Consider the following 21,959-nt stretch of genomic DNA (forward strand, 5'->3'; position numbering starts at 1 on the left):
CCTGTTTCTGTGACATGGGAACATCAAGAGATGTCAAACAAAACACCAGGAAAAGAACTGTGGAGCTCCATAAGTGTGGCTCAAGTTTGAATACAATTTGGTGCCATTTGCAATTAAGAAATACAGATAGTTTCTCTCTTTACTCTGAAAGTTAACAAATATGTTTTTATATTTATCAATATAAAAAAAAAACATTTAGTCTGATTTGATGTTACAATTAAAAAAGTGTTTGTGTTTTTATCTGAAGAGTTTGTAAATATCTGGCTTCAACTGTATATTTGATGATTGTCAGCACAAAGAGGGAGAGAGAGGAGAATGAGGACAGAACAGAGATGGAACAAGAGCAGGTGAGACCCACATGTTAGTCACATGGTTGTTTACCAAAAGTATCACCGTATCATAGGTCCTCATGTATCTTGTACCTAGTGTTTCTTTTTGGGTTTGTTCTTTTTCAAATTCTATATTTATTAAGTTCTGCAAGCTTGTTTGCACAACAAGGCTAAATAATTATATACATTTTTCTCAATCTAAATAGTGGACTTTGGTAGAATTAAAAAATAAGTGTAGTGCAGGTCTATGATGATTTTTAGTGCTACTATCATCTAGTTCTGATTCTGGTTCTGTCTTGGTTAAATCCTCAGTAGTCCTGATTTTGAACTGTTGTAGTCCTGTTTTAATTCCGGATCAGTTCTGGGTCTGGTTGAATTGGGGTTTAGTCCCTGTGTCTTGATGCAGCCCTGATTTTGTTCTGCCTTGCTGCTTATTAAAAAACTAGTTTAAGGTGTCCTGCATATGTGTTATATATTTTTCCCTATATGAAGTCATTCTTTTTTGAACAAAACTCAAAACAGAGCCAATGAATCTTTCAGTCATTTCTACCCCCCCCAATCCCACATGCATACTACCTTTTGGTGTTTCAAATGTCTGCCTCCGCCTCTGCACAAACGAAATGTTATAAAGACTAGACTGCAATCAGTTAGAAAAAAAAAGTCAATTTCCAAAGGCAAAGCTGTGAAAGAAAGCCTGGAAAACTTTCAAAGATAACAAGTAAGTCTGGCTCACTGAAAACCAGACCTAAAGAAAAGAGGGCCTGCACTGTAGTTGACTGCTGTAAGCTCACTTCACAGTCTTACACTGTGGTGGTAAAACTGGATCCTCTGTGGTACCACAAACCAGCTAAAAATGTGGTTGCACAAACATTTCTCCCAAACAAGTCTAACGGCTTCAGATGTGCCAATTCCTTGACATTGTGCTGCACCTTTGTTTAGTTTGTTTTCCTGCTAGGGCTTGGAAAAGTCCCCGCAAAAAGTCATCTTTGGACTTTTGTGTTGCAGTGTTTTCATGCATTAACAGTTTGCCCGTCCTGTGTTTATGAGGACATTAGAACAATAGAAAATAAACAGAAAATAATGTTTGAATTGACCTGCTAAGAACTGATATGAATTACTAATGTACAGACAACACTGGATTTTACAGATCTGCCTAATAAAGTAGGAAGTGGTACACTTGAACTTGTAAAGACAATTCTTTAGAGGAGACCCTGGAACACTGAAAAGATGGTGATTTAAGCTGCCCTGTGCTTTTCTCACAACATAACACTGCATCTCTCTTAGATGAGGAGCTCATTCAGGTCCACGTTTGTCATGTCGAACACTAACAATAGCTTTAAATGTTACAAATAAATGTTATGCTTATGTTATTGAAATATTTTTTTTGTTTTAATCTGATTTTTCTACTATTTGGGATTATTTTAACCTTATTCAAAAATCCTACTAATAATTAATACAATAAAAATGGATGGACTAACTTATGAAGCCCGAATATGTCTCAAACTAACATCTGAGCTGCTCTATGACCGTGATTAAGATCATGCGCAGCTCTGCGGTCTACAGCAGTGGTGTTGCAGCCCCGAGCACTGCCCGTGGTGTCTGTTTTCATACACACGTAGCTTTCTAAAATATACTCGTATCTAACGACGATCATGGTTTTATTTCGAAAAGCTGTCCCGGAAGTCTTAGGGTTTGCGTTGCACTTTGCTCGCGGAAGGAAACGAGTCGAAAACGAAAGTTGGAAGTGGTATAGTTTAGCTTAATCAGCGCGGCAGGCCGGTCGGCTTGTTTTCGTGTTAAAGTAACTGTGTGCTGCAACATTTAGCCGCCTAAGCTCCGTGCCGTGCCAGTCTGCTCCAACCACAAACATGGACCCGGACACGGAGGTCGAAAGGTGGGTGTTGTCATTATCTTCCCAGCTTGTGTGCGACTTCAGGAGAGAAGCAGTGTTTCCGACGGGACCTCGTAGTTTACTCTCCTTGTGCGCTACAGACCACTCAGCTCTGACTCAAGTGTTAACACGCATTTATTACTATCAGGTATGCAGCGAGCCCCCCCGTCACGCCTCTTCCTGCGTGACCTTTTCCCTGTCACAGCAGAGACAAGTGAAAAGAAAGAGCCCAGCTGTGTGGACACAGGGGGCAAGAGTTCAAGAAAGCGAGTGAAATCCGCGTTTACAGCGAGCGAGGAAAGTAAACGTCACGTCACTGTGACTGGCTGATGTTTCACGTTTCTGCTGTTAACTTCAGGGAGGCAGTTGTGGGCCAACCGCCATCTTTGCTGAAAACTAGTCTATGAATTTCCAGTCAGACTTCTTTTTCCTGCATGTGTCACTGTGTCATGGATCCAGTCATGGATCCAGGAGAGCTGTGAGTGCTCCAGAAACATGTTCACTGCTCCCTTTGTTGTACCTGGATGCACTGGGCCGTCCTTTGCAAAGGAACACAACTGTATGCTGTGCAGCACCGAACTAACAAAGTAGTGCACATCATGTTTCATGTTTCAATGCCATAAGCTACACATACATTTAGAATTTGAAAAAGCTGTTAAAGCTACTCTGAACATCCCTCTGCTCTCATACTGTCTGCTGTTCTTTACCATCCTGTTGGCTTTAGTATTACAGCCTTTAGCACCATCAGGAATTAATTTGTTTAAGTTGGAGCCAGTTGGGATGTGATGGAGCGAGTTTAGCTTCGGTCACAGAAATCTGAAACACAGAGGAGGAAAACATAAAGTGGCTGACGAGGGAGCCAATAATGTAGTAACGAAACAATAACGAGTAAGTGCAGGCGCGTCTTTCAGAAAGCAACGTGGCAATTCAGAAAAAAATGTTTACCTTTACACCTCTCTGTCACAGCCAGACAACCAAAACTTAATATGAGTGAATATATGTGAGAAGAATGATGTTTAAGAAACAGTCAGGTGCACACTAAAACTTTCTTTTCCTTCACCCAGCATTTTCCAGAGAGAGGATGAGGAGGACGAGGAGAAGGAGAAGTGGAAAAGGCCACCGTCCAGCTACGGTTCAATGAAGAGCGAGAGTGACGACATGGAGGACAACGTGGAGGAGAAGCAGGAAGCTGCAGACGTGGTAGCAAAACTACCTGAACCGAGAGCTCCCACAGGGACAGGGTACTTGGTCCTGAGTGTTTTATCTGATTTGAAGTTTCAGTCTGTAGACTTCTGCTCTTTGCTGTGTGTTTTTGGGACAGTTAGCCTGCCACCCTTAGTTCCAGTTAATTGCCCGTATTAAAAATGAAGCCTGTCCACTGTCTGAAAGTTTGCACAGTCAGCACGATGCACAAGACAGTGCAGCTAAACACAGCTGATCCTGCTGTTAGGATTAGGCTTCAACTTCACTGTCATGTTTAAATACAGGCTAACGAAGTACAGAGTTTTTAAAAAATGTCGTGGATTGGACCTGCGCTGTTTCTATGCAGGGGGCGCTGCCACAAGCCATTCTGGATTTGTTCTTCAATGCTCAGCAACACAGAAGTGACAATAATTCTTTTTCTGCTTTTGAAAGCAGGGCAGTCATTTTACAGCAGCTCATCTGGTACATTTGAATATCCTGTTAGAGTTACAGAGGATGGCAGGTGTGGATGATATGAGCTGCTGCAGCCTGTTACAGCTTGTTGTTCTTCATACTGACCAGGATACAGATCAAGGATCGCTCCGACTCTCCAGAAACCCTGTACACCATGACCACGCAGCAGACCAGAGCGCCCGGAGCTGTGGTCATTGATACCAGGTGGCGCGCGCACACACACGCACACACACACGCACGTATGCACGCACACACACACACACACTGTTTCAGTTTAACATGACGATGGACCCGGGCTGGTTTGTCTTCTGTTTTTCAAACACATTAAACTTAAAAAAAACAAATGTTGTTGACAAACGTTATTATTAGAAGAGCCAAAGAGTGATATTTATAGAAATCCACCACACTTTGTTCACCAGTGTTGGGTCAGGCAGGATGCGTGCTGTGTAACCGTGTTTGCAGCAGTCTCTGACTCTACCCTGTGCTTCTGGTTGTCTCCCAGCTCTGTTGATCTGGACTTTTATGAAGATGATGAGGAAGAAGATGAGTATTTAATAACTAATTCTCCAGAACCGCCTGAGCCCATTGAACCAGATGATCCAATGCCTGACGAGAACAGCCAGCCCGGCAGGCTGCACCCAGAACAGGATCTGCCTCATGTCTTTAGGGTTGGTACAAAGCCTGTCTGTCTTTACTGAAGCTATCGCTTGGTGTCCACGCTAAAGACGTTTTCATTGAATAACACAGTGTAATCACCATTTTCTGTCCAAAGTGTTTGGAACTTGTTGCTGTCAGGAGGCTTTTCCTTCAGACGTCTGTCTGCATTTTCAGTGTGATGAAGATCAGTGCCACAATGACAAACAGCAGCCGTCATGTTTCCTCAGGTTATAAAGACGTTTTACATCTTGGCTGTGATTGGTCACAGCTGCAGGTGTGTGTGACAGCTGTCCCATACACACTGGGGCTGACACAGAGTCAGAGAAAGCTACAGATGAAGCTTCTCTGGATTAGTCAGAGGTCTGCGGGGCCAGAAAACCCTGAAACACCCAATCAGTCCATTTGAGACTTTTCCACTTGTTCTGCTGTTACTTCATCTTTCTGCCCAAAACACGCCTGAGAGTGAAGTCCTGCAGAGCAGGCTCCTGCAGTGGGCGCACACATGAAACATTCAGGGTGGAACAAATCCCGATAGTCCATTTGGCAGTCGAGGGACAAATTTCAGAGCAACTTTGCCGTTTTGTTACAAGTTTTATTGATAAATCATGTCCATGGGTTTGAGTACGTGAGCATTCAGCAAGACAAGACATCGTCTTAAGTTGTGTTTTCATAAGGTGCTCTTTATTTGTAGAATATTCAGAGCACCCTGACCAAGCTGTCCTGGGAAGAAATGATGAAATTCAAGTCGTGGTTTTATCAGTGGGAGGCTGACCTGAAGCTGAACCAGATGTACGATGGAGACATACTGGACTTTGTAGACCGGCTGTTGGAGGTCCTCGGTAAGGAAGCACAGCTGTGCCACCTACAGTGATGTGAAAAGTCTTTGCCTTCTTCCTGAGTTCCTATTATTTGGTGTGTTTGTCACACTTAAATGTTTCAACTCATCAAACAAGTTGAAATGTCAAACAGACAACACAAGTAAACTAAAGCAGCAGTTTCTAAATGAAGGAGTTTATGGGGAAAAATCCAAACCTGCGTGTGGAAAGGTGTTTCCCGGAGCCTAATCACTGGCTGGGCCACGCTTAGGAGCAACAGCTGCCAACCAGTCTTTTACAGCTGTGGGGGGATTTTGGTGTAAAAGTTTATTTCACAGCTGAAACAGTCGTTGCTGTGATGGACACTTGTGTCACACATTCTTATTGCTTTTATTTTGGATGCAAACTGTGCTCTGCAGGACAAGATCGAGCTCTGACTCGCACAATAACAAATCTGGAACATATCAACAAGAAGCCAGAAGCAGAGGAGCTGTCAAACATGTGTAAGAGAGGTGAGCGGACAGTGCGTGGGCTTTCAGGAGGTTTCAGCACCATCAGCAGAGTATGTTCATGTCTCTGTTTCAAGAAGGGTCAAAGTGCTTTTATGCCTCACGGCAAATGACATCCAATATCTGCGGGAACAGCTCTGGGAAGCCTCAATGGGATTACTTCAGAATCGCTGTGGTCGCTGTGTCAGAGATGAGACTGTTTAAGTCAGAGTGACAATATAATTGTTTTTGGCCATGGCTCAACAATTCATATACTAGCAGGGTTACTCATGTGTAAAATGAAACGACATTTTATATTTTCATGCCATTACAAAGCATCTGCTGCTCCAATCATCACAAATAAGAAAGTTGCTGTAGCTCGATGTGCAACTCTGATGCTCCTGCTGTCTGCCGACACTCGAACATCTATTCTCTGACCTCTGTCTCAGGGGTGTCCAACCCCAGGCCTCGAGGGCCGGTGTCCTGCAGGTTTTAGATGTGTCCTTGATCCAACACAGCTGATTTAAAGGCTAAATGACCTCCTCAACATGTCTTGAAGTTCTCCAGAGGCCTGGGAATGAACTAATCATGTGATTCAGGTGTGCTGACCCAGGGTCAGATCTAAAACCTGCAGGACGCCGGCCCTCGAGGCCTGGGGTGGGACACCCCTGCTCTGTCTGCAAGCTTCTTGACTTGTAAATAGATTGTGTGACGTCCTGGATTTAACCTCTTACTTCCCCTGTAGGCGATGTGTTGTTGAATGATGATGAATGATCTCATTTTAGCTCTCAGAATTTAGACAACACGTACCTGAAGGACTGAATGTTTCTTTCTTTCCTACATGTCATTTTCTCACTTTGCTCCATATCTTTTCCGACACAGCGTTGATGCGTTTCCGCTTGCAGCAGGCTTTAGTCAGAGACCATCAAGTCATCCGGGAGGGAGTCATTCAAGCTGGGAAGCAGAACTTTCTAGACAAGGTCTTTGTGGAGCCGGAGATTTCCACCTCTGGTTGTGGAGGAATTTATCCCACCCATGATTTACGACCACCTGCGTCCCCTGTCCCGGTCCCCAGCCCTGACACCTTTGTTGGACTGAACAATTTGATCCGACTAAAGAAAGATGACGGCACTCCGGTGAGGACGCTGGTGACCACAGGGCTTCCAGGAGTTGGCATGAGTGTGTGTGTGGGAAAATTCTGCCTGGATTGGGCCGAACAACGGGCCAATAAGGTGAGATGTTTACAAATCACAGCTTCAGTAAAGCCACAGCAGGGTGTGTTCTGGGCTGGTCCTGAGTGGGGAGGTCTGAGTTCTCTGAGCCTTTATGCTTTACATTCTGCGTATCCTGACCCAATGAGCGCCTCAGGCCAGTCCTGACAAGAAAAAGCGTTCGGGTTGGACCCTGCTGTGGATAAACACGTGGTTATACCGTCACTCCAGCAGGAGCTCACTGTTTGAACTATTTTCCAGTCTCGTGCACTTGATACATGAAGAGCGTTAGCAGTTACTTTGAAAGAACACAGAAATCCCAGCAGCTTCACTCGGTCTGTTTCACTCTGATAACAGCTGTAAGGGGAATGAACTTTTTGTATATGTCATCCATCCATTCATCCTCCTGAATGCTGGGTTAGGGGCTGTAATTAGCTCGTTCCATAAATGAAAGCCAGTGTGAGTTCTAGATGTGTTTGATATTTGGAATTACACAATATTTTGTCTACATTTCCCTTTTTATCATCTTATATACTGTGTGAAGCCTGAGCACTGCAGTAGCACACAGCGTAGTTGGTTTGATTCGCCAGTATTTGGTTTTCCAGCTGCAGCAGAGACGAGCTGTGCTACTGTTCCTGTGTTTCGCTCATTACCAAAAGCTTTTCTGTTGTTCTTTCTATCCAGGATATCCAGTTTGTCATCAAACTTTCATTCAGATCTTTGTGGGTCCTGCGAAACAAACACCTCCCTCCTTCTCAGACGATGTCCATCATGGAAATCATTGAATATTTTTATTCTGACTGCAAAGACGTAAAGCCTTTCCTGGAGGAGGACGAATGTAAATTTCTCATCATAATGGACTCATTTGATCGTTACCAGAGTTCTTTGGACTGGGAGGTAAACCCATCCATTCACATACTTTGATGTCTGACTTATTAACATCATTGGCTCAAGTCACATAAAGGAAACAAACACACTTGGATATTTAAAGATTTGAGTGAAAACCCTTTTTATTCTGTGAGACTAACTTCCTGTTCTCAGACTAACTAAACAGAACAGCAGCAGCACCTCCTTCCAACCACACAACAAGCTGCACACTCATCAAACCATCTTTGATATGTAGTGTCAGTGTAACACATCTTCATCTCGTTCCCACAACGTCACCGGCATCATTCACAGCAGAGCTGTTCTGCTTCTAAAACAGCATCATGTTCCCCACAGAGGACGATGCTTGAGCAGTGGCATTGTGTGTGCTAGGAGCACATGGCGTTGTTTTTGCAATGATATCCTGACATGACACAGCTATATTAACCTACTGACCTGAGCTCTGTCACTGGGACCTGATGAATGTAAAAACTAAGAATTTTGTGATTTTTTTTTTTTTCTTTCTTACCTGATTTTTGTTTCTGAGAAAAATCAGATCCACACACGAGGACATTCGTTTTACATTTGGATAGAACAGTGGCAGCATAACGTCCCTGTAAGTGGATATCAGGCCCAACATTCAGTGTTGTGGTCTGGACAAACCAAAATTCAATGTGCAAGAAACCACACATTTCTAAAGGAAATGTGATGTCCACACATGTGGAGGTCAGGTCCTAGGAGGTTAAATGAAGATAGAGTAAAGTACTTGTGACGATCTTGTTTGTAACTGAGCAGGTTTAGCCAGCAGGAATAAACCTGGCTGCTAAGATAAGTGGCTGACTCAATCAGACGCATTTCTGTCTGTTTCCTTTTTCTGTCTCCAGAATGCTCCAGTCATACATGACAACGACACTCCGGCACATCCTGACGTCCTGGTAGTAAACATCATCAGAGGCACTGTGCTCCGCGGCGCCCGCCTCTGGATCCTGGGCAGACGGGGGGCTGTCTCACAGATACCTTCCAAGTTCATCGATGCGGTCACAGAAATCCAGGGCTTCAAGTATGGCGGCTGATTCTTTCTGACGTCTGTGTGCACGTGATTTAGTTTCAGTGCTGTGAGTTAATCCGTTTGCCCCCTTTGTCCGCAGCGATGACATGAAAGAGTCCTACCTGAAGAATCGCTGGCAGAGCGATACGGATCTGGGAGCAAAGATCTTGTCTCATTTTAAGCGCCTCCCCACACTTGTCATGGCCGCTCGCCACCCGTTTGTGTGCTGGATGGTGGCCACGGTGTTCGAGCGTTGCTACCGTTACCGGGGCTACGGGAAGGATCCTCCCAGACTGACGCCGTTCTACGTCAACATTTTGATGGTCCAGATGAATCGCAGGCTGCAGTTTTACTATGACAGGAGGGAAAATGAGCTGGTAACGTGTCTGTGTTTCATTTCCAAACAGCTTCCAGTCCTGCTGCAAACTACTGCTGCTCTAGTTTGCTAGCTTTAGGAGAGAAAGAGCGGCTTTGTCCACAGTGTGTATTACACGAGTTTCTGAAGTGATGTCACAGAGGATGCATCCATCTTTTATATACTGTCTTTGTTTTTAAACTGGCCAAGTTACAGCCTTAGTATGACTTTGATGGGTCATATACTGTCTATACTGTCGGTAACTGAGTGTTAATGTATGACTGTCGGGTGTACGCTGCAGTCCCAAAGCAGCAGAGTGGATGACATCGCAGCTGCTGTGAAAAGAAGAGCTGTTGAAACAGAAAAGTCCAGATGTGGCCCAGCTTTAAAGGAGCAATAAATCAAACACAGTCAAATCCCAGTTTATTTCCATTAAGACCGATGAACAGGCATTTGCCCTGGAACTGCAAAGCTTATGTTCGGTGTCAGAGCTTTGTTTTTATCTTCTTGTGTTCTTTGCACTCAGAAATGGTCCACTGATGATAAAAACCTGGTGGTACAGTTGGGAAGGATGGCCTTGAAAATGCTGGAGAAGGATACCAGCGTGTTCTATGAAGACGATCTGAAGGAGTACAGCCTGAATTTGAACGAGGTGGCCGTGTTTTGCGGCATGTGCACTGCGCTCCCCGCCCCAGCTGCCAATGGGAGGACAGTGTACTCCTTTATCCACTTCACCTTCCAGGTAAACATGTTCGTGCTTATTCTTTTCAAACAGACCTGACATAAGCTCTCTTCACAGGTTCCTGTTGCTCGGACATCAACCTTCCCATAAACTTTACTGTCTAAGGTTACGTTCACACTGCAGGCGAAAGCGCATCAAATCTGACTTTTCTGACCCTATGCGACCCATATCCCATCATGGTATGACAGTGTGAACGGCACAAATCCGATCTGGGTCACTTTTGTATGTGGTACTGAATCCAATACATATCTGATGTTTTAGAAAGCGACTGTTGTTTGAATGGTCATGTTGCATTAAATCCGTCTTTTACGTCACTGACACAAGACAGACGCCAATTATCAGCGCCGGAGAAGACAAACGAGAAAGCATGGCGGCCATTGTTAAAGCACAGGCCCTCTCTGTTTTCTCAGTGTCCTTCTTTCTCTAATTAATTCGTCAAAATTATGTCAGTTACGACTGTGCAGAAATTGATAGACTGCTGCAACAACACCTACTTGCTCTGTAGCCGCCATTTTTACTTCCATAAACGGAGCACGTTGTGTGTGACGTCTAAGGAACTTGGAAAGAAAAGCGTCTGGACTTCTTTGAGTTGCTTGAAGACGTTTCACCTCTCATCCGAGAAGCTTCTTCAGTTCTAAGGGTCAATGGTGGGGAGTCCCAGATTTAAAGACAGGCCTGTTGCGTCTGTCTTTCTTATCCTCCCTCGCTGGTGTGGGACTCTCTGGGACTCCCCACCATTGACCCTTAGAACTGAAGAAGCTTGTCGGATGAGAGGTGAAACGTCTTCAAGCAACTCAAAGAAGTCCAGACGCTTTTCTTTCCAAGCTCCTTAGACTACGATGACCTGGATGACTGAGAACCTTCACAGACATATTGTGTGTGACGTCTTCTTTTGCACATGCGGGCTGCTTTGAGGGCCGTGAACTGTTCACAGTAGAGCATGTTTGCTGTCACATTTTATTTGTAATGTGAACAACCAGACAGAAAAAAAAATCAGATTTGATCAAAAAAAATTGAGCATTAAGACCTGCAGTGTGAACGTAGCCTTTGACTCCATAAAGGTAGTGAAGCTAGCACAACTCAAGCTGCATTGCATCTTACACACTAACACGCCTTCTAGTATATCAAACATACACTTCACATGTAGGGATCTGTTGAAGCTGCAGACTTTCCCATCTCTCCCTCTGTTTCAGCTACCCTAGCATCCTTGTGTAGATTTTTTATTTTCTGTTTGTTTCTGTTTAATTTATATCATATTTGCAGGGAGTGGTTAGCAGAGCATTAGATCTGAACTTGGGGGTTAGCATCTTTCCCGAGGCATTTGGGATGCAGCCTGGAGCAGCCAGGGATCAACCCACCCACCACAGAAACAGTGTTTGGTTCAGCTTTCACAGCCCCGCTGTTTCACTGATTTTTTTTGTGCAATTTTGCATTTTTTATTTTTTACAGCGCATTGTGTTCTGCGTCCTGATTGGCTGCAGGCCACTGTTAATCAATCTCGTGCCGTGTCTCCTGTACAGTACAGAATGTGGTCAGCTTGTCAAATTTATATAAATCTTTGATCGCTAGCAGTGTGACTCTGAAGTGCTGCACTGTATGTTTGTAGGTTTGCTCCAACAAACACTGTCGACGAAACGTTTTGCGCCCTGAAAGGCAGCCGCGGGTGTGTTTGGTTTCATTCTATAATACTGGACTTATTTTCCTACCAAGGTTTGAACTGTAAGCGTTTAAACAAGAGAGAAAAGTGTGAAAATGTTCGTGTCTGTCTGAGTGTGTAAAGTGTGTAGTGAGGGGTTTTACAGCCTTCAAACATCTATAATAATTGTAAAAAAATAAAACTGGCTACTTCGTGGATTTCTCCTATCGCGGGTTACTCTTAGAACGTAACTCCCGCGATAAACGAGGAGCCACTGTAATCAACTGTTTCTTGTGACATACACAAAAATGTGAAAAACTTGTATGTTGTAGAGATCACGCTTTAAGAAGCTCTATCTTCCTTCTTGCAGGAGTTCATGGCTGCTTTGTATGTCTTCACAATGTTTCGCACAGAGGAGAAGAACGTCCTGGACTCTGGGATCTTGCACATGCCCAAGATCTTTGCATCCAAAGAACAAACCAAGTCCATCGCAGGCCTGATCCAGTGTGCGTTGGTGCGAACCTTTAACCACCCACTGGGTCACTTTGACATGTTCCTGCGCTTTCTGTGTGGCCTGCTTTCTCCAGACTGCCATGACAATCAGCTCTGCGGCTACCTCTTCCGCCAGAACGCCCCTAAGGTAGGAGGGCTGGATCAAGCACGGCGGCTGCTGGAGCAGACCATACAGAAGGCTCCACCTGAAAGGGTGGATAACGTGAGGGAGTGCCTTAGAGAGATGACACAGAGCGATGAGTGATTCAACTCTGCGTGGTTTCATGAAAACTTGACATAAATGTAATGAACATTAAAGTTTTTGTTGTTTGGAGTACAACATCAAAGATGATGATCCTTTTACCGTTGTACCAGACAAAATCACGTTTTTATGCATTCCAGCAGAGGAGACTTGCAGTACTGCTTTATATTTATAAAGTCTTACACAGAGCACTAATAAAAATGTATTCACACAATGTCTTTACTTCATTTAGTCGCCATTTTTCAGCATCTGTTGTCTTTATTTCCCTCCAGCTTAATGTAAGGGAGCCGATATTAATTTACAGACGAGTGAAATAGAAACTAAATGCGTGTCATGCACTGAACAAACTTCCACGAAAAGAATGAAAGATTGTTTCAGTTTTATTAATAGAGCACCAGTTCACAACAACAAAAAACACACAAGCTATGAGAGAGAAGACAAAAGTTTATGACATGAAATTGCTTAGAATGGCTCAAGAAGATGTGGAGGATGAAGCTCCCGGTGGTCCCAGTGATAATCGGAGTCCTCCCAGTCTCTGAAGAGCGCAGTCCTAGGAACAGCCAAGGTGTTGCGCAGGACCCTCAAGGCCTCTGGTAGAGGACCCGGGCTGGAAGGATGGATCGGCGGGAGGGGGATATCTATTATGTTACACAGATTGCCGATAACAAAGGTCCTGTTGGACCCGCTCTGAGCGCTGATTACTCGTTTAAAAGCAAAGCACTGGTAACCGTGCTACAGAACAAGGCTAGGTCAGGTTAGCAGGATCAGCGGTGCTCTGCGGGTGTGCCAACCTAACGTCTCCAAATTCTGGAGAAGTTACGCCCACATGTGAGCTTTACTGCTGTGCCCGACTTTCCTTCGTCTCAGTTCACGCAGCACAGCCGTCGTCTTATTCCAAAGGTGAGTGACATTCAGCCCACTTTACCGTCAGCTTTGTTCATGCGCCGCTTTCATTTGTTTGTGGCAGCGTGATTTACTCTCTCGAGAGGGACGCAAAAAGCCGCCAGGTCAGTTCTCGGAACTATGTTTCTGCGGGGAAACTCATTTTAACGGGGCCCAAAGAAGTAAACGCTTTACAACATGTACGACTGTCTTAAACGTTGACTAATAAAGTTTGGTTTTGAAATGTAGCCTGTTGGTTTCCCTGCTGGAGCGCAGGGTGGCGCATGTCTGAATCTGTCTGTCTGCAGATGTCTCTGAGTGAGAAAAGCGACGAGGAGCTCGGCAGCTTGCTCTCTCAGTATGGCATCAAACACGGACCCATCGTGGGTAAGTACACACACAGGGATCGCAGTTTTGCGCCGTGAAGTGTTTTCCACACACGCAGATTATCCACGTGAGCGCTGTTCTGCATCTGAAACATGAGGAAAATGTTGCGGGAAACTTCCTTCACACTGGAAGTTTATAACGCGAGGCTACCGCTACGTCAGGTCTGGCTTGGTATATGTGGACAGTATGTGGAAACTGCTTACACTGCATCATAAAAATGGATCCACGTGACATTAAAATCATTCATTACAAAAGGTCATGTGAACCCAAAAACTGCTTTTAATTCATTCCAGCATTTATTTAAATAAGTGTCTGTCCTTTGTTCACATACTGAAGAAGTGTTTTTGTGTGAACACAGACTCCACTCGGCATCTGTATGAGAGGAAGCTTGAAAAGGCGATGAAGCAGGCTTCAGTGAAGACGTCCTCTGATAAGACCTACTACAGAGAGGAAGGTAGGAAGCAGCCTGAGGTAGAAGCCGTCAGTGTTTCAGTCAGAGTGAAGAATACTAAGGATCGGGCTCATTTAGCTCCAATCTTAAACACACAAACGGTGATTGGGTAAAGTCAGGAGACTGTGGTGTTTGGTGGTGAACTGTAACTCTTCCCTTCATAGTTGTGAATTTGAAGTTTAAATCCGTTAGTGTTATGGAAACAGCAGCAGTGATGATAACTGGTCTGTATGAAGAGGTCAGCCCCAGCAGCTCGCTCTCAGGCTCACTCTGCTCCTCCTGTTTCTGTCCTCTGATCAGATTTGGAGGTGTAACTTTGAGGTAATAGTTGATGATTTGTGTTTCGTGTTGTTTTTTTACAGAGGAGGAAGTTACCTACATCACATACCAGAGTGCAGTGAGTCCTGATTGTCTGCCTACCCCTTTGTTTTTGTGCCAACTCCTCTACTCTGGAAAAAGACAATAATCTTACAATTACTCCTGCTTTCATTTCGACAGGCTACACGTAAGCGCTCTGCCAACATGTGAGTACTGCTATAACCCACACAGAACATCACAAGGCACATTAAAGACACTCATGCAACACGACATCCTGATTAACCTGTTAGCAGAAAAAGAGCAGCAACCTGTTCTGTCGAGACCTGCGAGGCTGAGGTGTTGAGGGTTTATTTAGATCATCACCTGCAAAGTACGTTTACCTTGATTATAATGTGACTCTTTAATGATCTCATGGAGGCCTGTCTTCATTGTCCCCACAAACAACACTAGTGACACTATTTCAGCAGCAAACGCACGGCTGAGGAGAGGTTAGAGCCACGGTGTCCAGCACCAGGCCTCGAGGGTCAGGGTCCTGCAGGTTTCAGATGTGTCCTTGATCCATCACTGCTGATTGAAATGGCTAAATGACCTCCTCAACATGTCTCGAGGTTCTCCAGAGGCCTGGTAATAAACTAATCAGGTGTGCTGACCCAGGGTGAGATCTAAAACCTGCAGGACACCGGCCCTCCAGGCCTGGAGTTGGACATCCCTGGGTTAGAGCATCTGGATGAGGCTCTAATTTAAGATCCTCTCGTCCTCTGAGACAATGATGGATCGATGAAGCCGCTCCGCTGACACGTGCATTTCAAACATGGTGCATGTGTGTGCATGCACAAATGTGGACATGAAACTATAGTGAAGCAGATTAAACAGAACATGAATCTCATAAAAATGATAGTGTGGGTTTGTGGCATTCATGGGTAAACAACATTCACCTTGACTGGCGAGATACTGGTGGTTCTCGATGCACCACTCTCTCTACTAACCATTTAGAAACACCAGTTGAAACCTGCCAACAACCACCAGACTGGTTTACAAACAACTAATACCCAGTTAGCAAACATCGTTCCATTCAGTGTTAACTGCAAAAAGAAGTTAAATGTTGTTTACTTAACTGACAGCACACCGCTCCGGTTGGATAGTCTTAAAGCTGATTATATTGCACCGCCCACATACAACACTGTGCTTTTATTTCCTCTATGAAATTCTCCCAAACTGCACTGGTGTTATCACACCTCATCTGTGTTATGGTCCACACTACCATGGAAGTAAAACTGAAAGGGCAGATTGTTGTTGTTTACCCAGATGTCAGTCAGAACTCTGCAGAGTCACATTTCTTAGTACAGTGTTGTGATTTACACTGTAAGATGATAGGTTGGATTTTCTAGTATTTACACTAACGTTATATTAATCTGTGCAACGTTTTCCTTTATCTCTTGTTGTGTGTACACCAACCAATCGTGTGCTTTGTAACTCACTACACACATGCTATTCAGCCAATCAAATCATTTACATGTGAAAATGGGAGAACTCCAGGAGGTGACGAGGGAAGCAGAGAGATGGTTTACATGTGAAACTCAAACTGCAGCATTTCATTATTTTAACTTGCTGATGCTGATGCAGCTGCCACGGTACTTACTGCCATTTGTTCCACGTGAGGGACTTTATCACGTTCTTGACCTTTGTTTGAGGATATTTTATTTAATTGGACTTGATAACATTTTAATACCCAGCCATCCTTAAACCAAAAAGTGCATGCAGCTAACTACCAGTGCAAATCTGTTATGTGTGTTAATAAAATCCACTGTTCTTGTCAGCTCAGTCATAATGGTGATGACACGTTGATGGTAAACCCTGGGGTAACTTTACCTAAAATGTATCATAAATGTAGTGCAGTGAAACAAACCCAGTGCTGGCTTGAACATTAAGTATTGAACTGTGTGTTTCCTGCACACAGGGTGAAGCGAAGCACTGAGCAACATGGAGTGGAGGGACCAGACGCTGACACAGAGTGAATCCTGCAGTATGAAGCAGTCACATGTTTGAGCTCGTGAGTTTATAGCCGGATCTAACCCACCTCTTCTCCTTTGTGTCTCAGGGCTGCCGTGCAGGTCACCTACAGCTCCACCAATCACACCTCTGTACGATCAGGGGAGCCCACTGGAGACAAGTCCACAGGAAGCCTGTGGAAGATGATTCTGGTGCTGCTGCCTTTAGCTGTGTTATCAGCTGTGTGCTACTACGCCTACGCCTACATCGTGTGATGAACAGTGGAAGTTGTTCATTCGGGAATCATCTTCCTTTGGATGGAAGGATTGTTCCATCGATGTCACATCGAGACTCTATTTTTGAGCTTCACCACTTTTTACTTGGACTCTGCTACAGTAGCTTCAGATTCTGCTGTCCAACTTTAAAGCCAAAGCTTCTAGTGACCAGCCAGTATTGATTTTGTACACCTGTAATACTGTTGAAAATAATACTTATTTATCTGTTACTGGCCTTTGGTGCAGCTCCCCAGTTCATCTTCTGTCTGAAACATCTGTTTTAGCTCCTCTAACATTAAAGCCATCCATTTGTCCTTTTTCTTATCTAATTCAGGGTCAAATGTAATTGTTTTATTACAGTTTTAAGCAGTGTCCTTTTTTATTATTTTCTATTTACCCGAGTTTTGAGATGTACTTAATCATGTAGCATCAGAGAAAGAAAACCGAAGAAGATTCAAAACACCGGACTCACACTGACTCGTTGTGTCCACAGTGAAAGTACACGAGTTGATTACAGCGCTGTGTAACAAGTTTACACCTGCCTCTGTCCAGCTTATCCAAACCTGCTCCATAGGATTTAAAATGTTACTTTGTCCTATAATGACTCAAGAATGAAATGCTGTCTTCCTGCTGTTCTGTAAAGTATCACTCCTAAACAGTGTGCGTCAGTGTAACAGTGTGTAATAACAATAATACAGTTTCTTAAGTCACTGTAAAGCAGAAAGAATTACACTCTTAATAAAATGTCACTGACAAGAAATGTAACGAGGCAAATTATTAAAGGTATTTTTTGTAAAAATAAAAAAAAAAATGTAATGAAGACATTTTACGAGAAACCGTATGTCCGCATATCTGACATCATTTTTGTTGCCATGTTGAAAGACCTTAGTGATCTAATGTTTCCATGTTCTTCTGGCTAGAAACAGCAGCAGGCTAAGAATGACAGTAACGTGGATTCTGTGTTATGGTCAATGAGCTGGACTGTTACTGGAATGTCTCAGCAGATGGGATGCTGCGCTAACACACTGACCACGATGTGGTTTAAAGTACTGTGTACCAGCACACCCTGCTTGGGCCCTTCTGGATCTGAAAAATGAAGCCAAATTAAGAAATGCCAAAAAACTGCAGGACCTCTAAGTGCTGCTTAGAGGTCTGCAAACATGCAAACACGTTTTAACGTCCAGCTGTATAGCATAAAAAGCATGTTTGCAAACCATTTTGGCCTGTGTTAATAGTTTTGATCTTTATTTAAAAAGAGAGAGTAGGGTCATTTCTTTTAATCTTTCCTCCACCTGATTAATTGAATTAGGGTACGGCTGCTGTGATAGGTGTCCCAGCCTTCTCACTGTGTGCACACTGCTGGGGCCTGGTGGACTATTTTTACTGAATTGTACCCATAAAACTATGGTCTGCTGTATGGTACAGACCACTGGGGAGTAAAAAGCTCACCAACACTCATGGTATTAGTCCAGGGGTCTCCTACTCCAGTCCTCGAGGGCCGGTGTCCTGCAGGTTTTAGATCTCACCCTTGGTCACCACACCTGAATCCAATGATTGTTTCATTCCCAGGCCTCCGGAGAACTTCAGGACAAGTTGAGGAGGTCATTTAGCCTTTAAATCAGCTGTGTTGGATCAAGGACACATCTAAAACCTGCAGGACACCGGTCCTCGAGGCCTGGAGTTCCCCACCACAGCGTTCTGCTCTACAAGCCACCTCAGCCTTTTGTCTACTGCCTCTGAAAGATGGCGCCATTGAGCCAGTAAACTTCTACAGATACATGAATAATAAATACATTGCATCATTTCAGTGCATTAATGAGCCGCTCACGTTCAAACAAATCACAGAGCAGCGTTTAATGCTATGTGAGCACAACTATGACTTTATTTAGTTAATATTGTATTTAATGTTTACCTCCAATGAAGAATACACATAACGAGCAAGTTGTTTTCTATATCAGAACACCCGCCATTATCCAAACCGACCTCGGGTTCTTCTTCGTGGGTTTTATTGGCGGTTGTCAAACAGCGACCGTGTGCATTACCGCCATCCTTCGGCGTGACGTGAGGACCAGGGGAAAGCCACTCAGGAATGTCGGCTGATGTTTACACGGGGTGCTGTTCCTGACAGTCCTCAAGGGATTTATGTCTCTTACCAAAGTCAAACTAGACATCTTTTCTTTGATATTTTATCCTATAAATCAATACGCTGTTAATCCAGCTGCCCTCGGAGAAAGAAAACAAAAATCAAAGGCTATCAGATAAATTAGTCTGTCTGAGAAAATGCAATATAGCCTGATATCGTTCATTTCTTCAGTTCTTTTACAGTATATCAATAAGATCCACTTTAACTTTCACTTTACTGGGACTTTGCATCAGTCACTTTTTCCCAACTTCATATTTCTGACAGCGTCATCAAACATGTTCTGTGGTTTCATCTTCTCCACAACTGCATTTCCCCTCACGGTGGGTTCTTATCATAAATAATGTGCCAAAACGTTATTACCTGCCTGTTTTCACAGTGGGTAGTTGTTGGTAGGACTGCGTGAACAGGGCAACAGAAGCTTTGACCTTTGGGGTCCCTGTATGGGCCTACAAAATTATTCTGGATGGGTTTTCTAAAACCTGCCGTGGTCCGGTTCCTTAATAACATTTCTTTTAGTCAAGTCATATCATGAAAGCAACAATAGCCTGAAATGTCCAAATGAATGCGATGCAAGAAAAAAGTGCAGTGTCTAAAACTAAACAGCGTGAATTTATAGAGTATGTAAATAAACTGTGATCATCACCATAGCCAAAGAAAGCTCGTTTATGACCAGCATCATGTAAATAAGCGCTCTGTAGAACCATCGCTCCATCCTCCAATCCAGCAGGAGGCGTCAGCGTGCCCGCAGGGTGAACGTCAGCCGCAAACGAAGCCGAAGAAAACGTTAGCGTCATTTCCTGGATACTGTGCGAGAAGCGACGGTAAAATTCGAAGCTCTGAACGCGGTCCTGTGTCATATAAATCTGCGAGTGGTCTCTGCGTGAGGCGAGCGGCTTTTTCCCGGTGAGTGAGAGATTGAGCGTGAGGTCCGGATCGCGCACAATGAAGAAAAAGGGCTCTGAGAAAAAACGCCATGTGGTAGCCTGGCTTAACAAAGCGGAGTGGGATCAGGTTCGGGACTACCTTTACTCGATGGACTCCTCTCTGCAGAGGTTTGCGTTAGAGAGGATATCGGCTTGGAAGGCCAGGTGCGCTAATAGTTTTCCTGTGGCCGTGGACTGCACAGCGGACCTCGTGCGCTGCCAGGTGCGGGACCGGTCCGGACAGCTTACCGGAGATGAGTTGACCCTGATGTACGGGACGGCCCTGGTAAGATTTGTTAATCTTATCACGGAGCGCCAGCAGGGAAGAACAGCCCGGCCGCTGAGGCGACTGGCTGGAAACTTGAACATCCCCGAGTGGGTGGTGAATCTGAGGCACGAAATCACGCATCGGACGCTTCCTTCTTTGAAATGGTGCCGAAAGGGGTGTAAGGTGGTCCTGGAGTGGCTCCAGCAGGAGTTTTGGTCCAGACAGCTGGGAGGAGCCCCCGATGAGCGCTGGGACTTGCAGTCGGATGGCGAGGATGAGGAAGCGGACGTCAAGCGCCAGGAAGATGAGCTCGTTGCCAGGCAGAAAGAAGTGGATGCCTACAGAAACGCTCGGGAGCTGCTGATCTCTTATGAGAAGGACCAGTACCAAGCTTTTGATGCTGGGTCTCCTGAAGACAAGAAGAGCTTGTGGCAGGCCCCCTTAGCAGACATGAGTTGGTTGCTGGGTGAGATCAAGCAGTTTGCACTGGAGTCCAGTGAGCTGTTGATTGATGTGCTGCTGGAAGACGGTTTTCTTGTTCCTACCATGGAGCAGCTGGAAACATTAGGCTGTGCAACCTCTGACAGTGCCAGTCCCACTGAGCCCAGAGTCCCACAAACCTTCCTGCGCTTTTGGCTGCCCCTGCTAAAGATGCTTAACTCTCCGTCTTTCATTCACCTCTTCCTGGAGAAGCTCTTTGTGGAACTGAAGCTGCTCAGCAAAGAGCCCAACAGTCACAGGTGTTTCTATATTTCTGCATGGATTTCAGAAGTCCTCCTCTGCAACAACAACAAATTTGAATATCATTTTGAGACAAAGTTGCAGAAGAAAGCCAGAACGAAGGACAGGATTTTCATCAACCGCATCCAGCTGAGGTGGCAGCAGCTTCTCTCTGCATGTCTGGGTGCCCCCTGCATCAGCACACCTCACCTGATCCAGCTAGTCCTGGATGACATGGAGCATCCCCCCCCTCAGGAAACCAGAGAGAAGCTGTTCCAGCTCTGCTCCATCTACACACAGACAGAGCGCTCAGAGGCCAGCACACCTCTGCAGCAGAAGCAGCAGCAGCCCATATATACTGTGAGGATGCTGCTGGACCAGATGCAACACTCCCGGCAGGACGCCCGTCCCTTGCATTCCTCACCAATGGACTCGGAGAGAAGTGAGGAGCGCAAATGGGCAGACGTGCAGGCTGAAAGAGCACTTGCCCTCAGAGGTTCTCCGTGGCAGGTGTGCACTGATAATGTCACATGGAAGAACTACGCCCTTGGTAAAGTTCCTGGACAGTCGGACGACCCGTCGTGCCTCATGGTGGACAATTATTCGATAATGACTGTGTTTGACCAGCCAGTGGAGCTGGAGAGCAGCGCGACACGTAGCAGCATCCCCGGGGCCTCGGCTCCAGCCCGGCCAGCTGAGGGCCTCCTCTGGAGCAACAGCGAGCTCAACAAACTGAAATGTGGACTGAAGCTTTTTTAAGTCTCATTCCAGCCTCCGCTGACTCTTGTTGTGCTAGAAGCAGTTTTGAAGCAAAAAATACAATGTTCAGAAGACAAAATGTTGTGGGAGCTTTAACCATGAGCACAGTGCAGGTTCAGCAGTTGTGATTGTTTCTGTCCAGTCGAGCTCGTTAACTAAACATGTTGGCAGAAGCAGAAATAAAACTTTCAGAAGACAAAATGTTCTGATTTAACAAAACGAGGTGTTTGATTACTCTGTCTTCAAATAAACCATGCTCTTTGCAAGTGTGTGACATTTAATAGACCAAACAATACATCCGAATCCTGAAAACTGATCATCTGATGAACTGACACTGAAAATATGTCGTAGTTGTGGTCATTTGGGCCAGGTGGAAGCCTTTATGTTCTTTGTGTATA

The 21,959-nt window shown here is 44.8% G+C and overlaps 3 protein-coding genes across 4 annotated transcripts; all 3 read left to right on the top strand.

Annotated features, from left to right (window-relative positions):
- Nucleotides 1-1,920: 1,920 nt before the first annotated feature.
- On the top strand, nt 1,921-12,660 carry nlrc3l (NLR family, CARD domain containing 3-like). Its single transcript, XM_086277439.1, has 12 exons — nt 1,921-2,223; nt 3,285-3,461; nt 3,985-4,080; nt 4,379-4,544; nt 5,225-5,372; nt 5,768-5,860; nt 6,719-7,068; nt 7,732-7,944; nt 8,796-8,971; nt 9,060-9,336; nt 9,841-10,056; nt 12,063-12,660. The coding sequence occupies exons 1-12, from the start codon at nt 2,198-2,200 to the stop codon at nt 12,447-12,449; spliced, it is 2,325 nt and encodes a 774-aa protein (XP_086133565.1). The 5' UTR covers nt 1,921-2,197; the 3' UTR covers nt 12,450-12,660.
- A 295-nt stretch (nt 12,661-12,955) lies between these two features.
- emd (emerin) lies at nt 12,956-17,564 on the top strand. Of its 2 annotated transcripts, none has more exons than XM_086277440.1 (7): nt 12,956-13,346; nt 13,605-13,715; nt 14,074-14,169; nt 14,529-14,563; nt 14,665-14,690; nt 16,442-16,495; nt 16,583-17,564. In XM_086277440.1, exons 2-7 carry the CDS (start codon nt 13,613-13,615, stop codon nt 16,746-16,748), a joined length of 480 nt encoding a protein of 159 aa, XP_086133566.1. In that variant the 5' UTR covers nt 12,956-13,346; nt 13,605-13,612; the 3' UTR covers nt 16,749-17,564. The 2 variants fall into 2 exon arrangements, with proteins under 2 accessions (XP_086133566.1, XP_086133567.1); XM_086277441.1 differs by having other exon boundaries at nt 12,960-13,346; nt 13,637-13,715.
- Nucleotides 17,565-19,644: 2,080 nt separating this feature from the next.
- On the top strand, nt 19,645-21,827 carry LOC147305872 (ribosomal biogenesis protein LAS1L-like). Its single transcript, XM_086278621.1, has one exon. The coding sequence runs from the start codon at nt 19,834-19,836 to the stop codon at nt 21,559-21,561; it is 1,728 nt and encodes a 575-aa protein (XP_086134747.1). The 5' UTR covers nt 19,645-19,833; the 3' UTR covers nt 21,562-21,827.
- Nucleotides 21,828-21,959: the final 132 nt, after the last annotated feature.

Source organism: Aulonocara sp. 'chitande type north' Nkhata Bay, linkage group LG20, assembly GCF_057382095.1.
Source record: "Aulonocara sp. 'chitande type north' Nkhata Bay isolate Kocher_YH1m ecotype deep benthic linkage group LG20, A_spYH_male_GT1.1, whole genome shotgun sequence".
Lineage (NCBI taxonomy): Eukaryota > Metazoa > Chordata > Actinopteri > Cichliformes > Cichlidae > Aulonocara > Aulonocara sp. 'chitande type north' Nkhata Bay.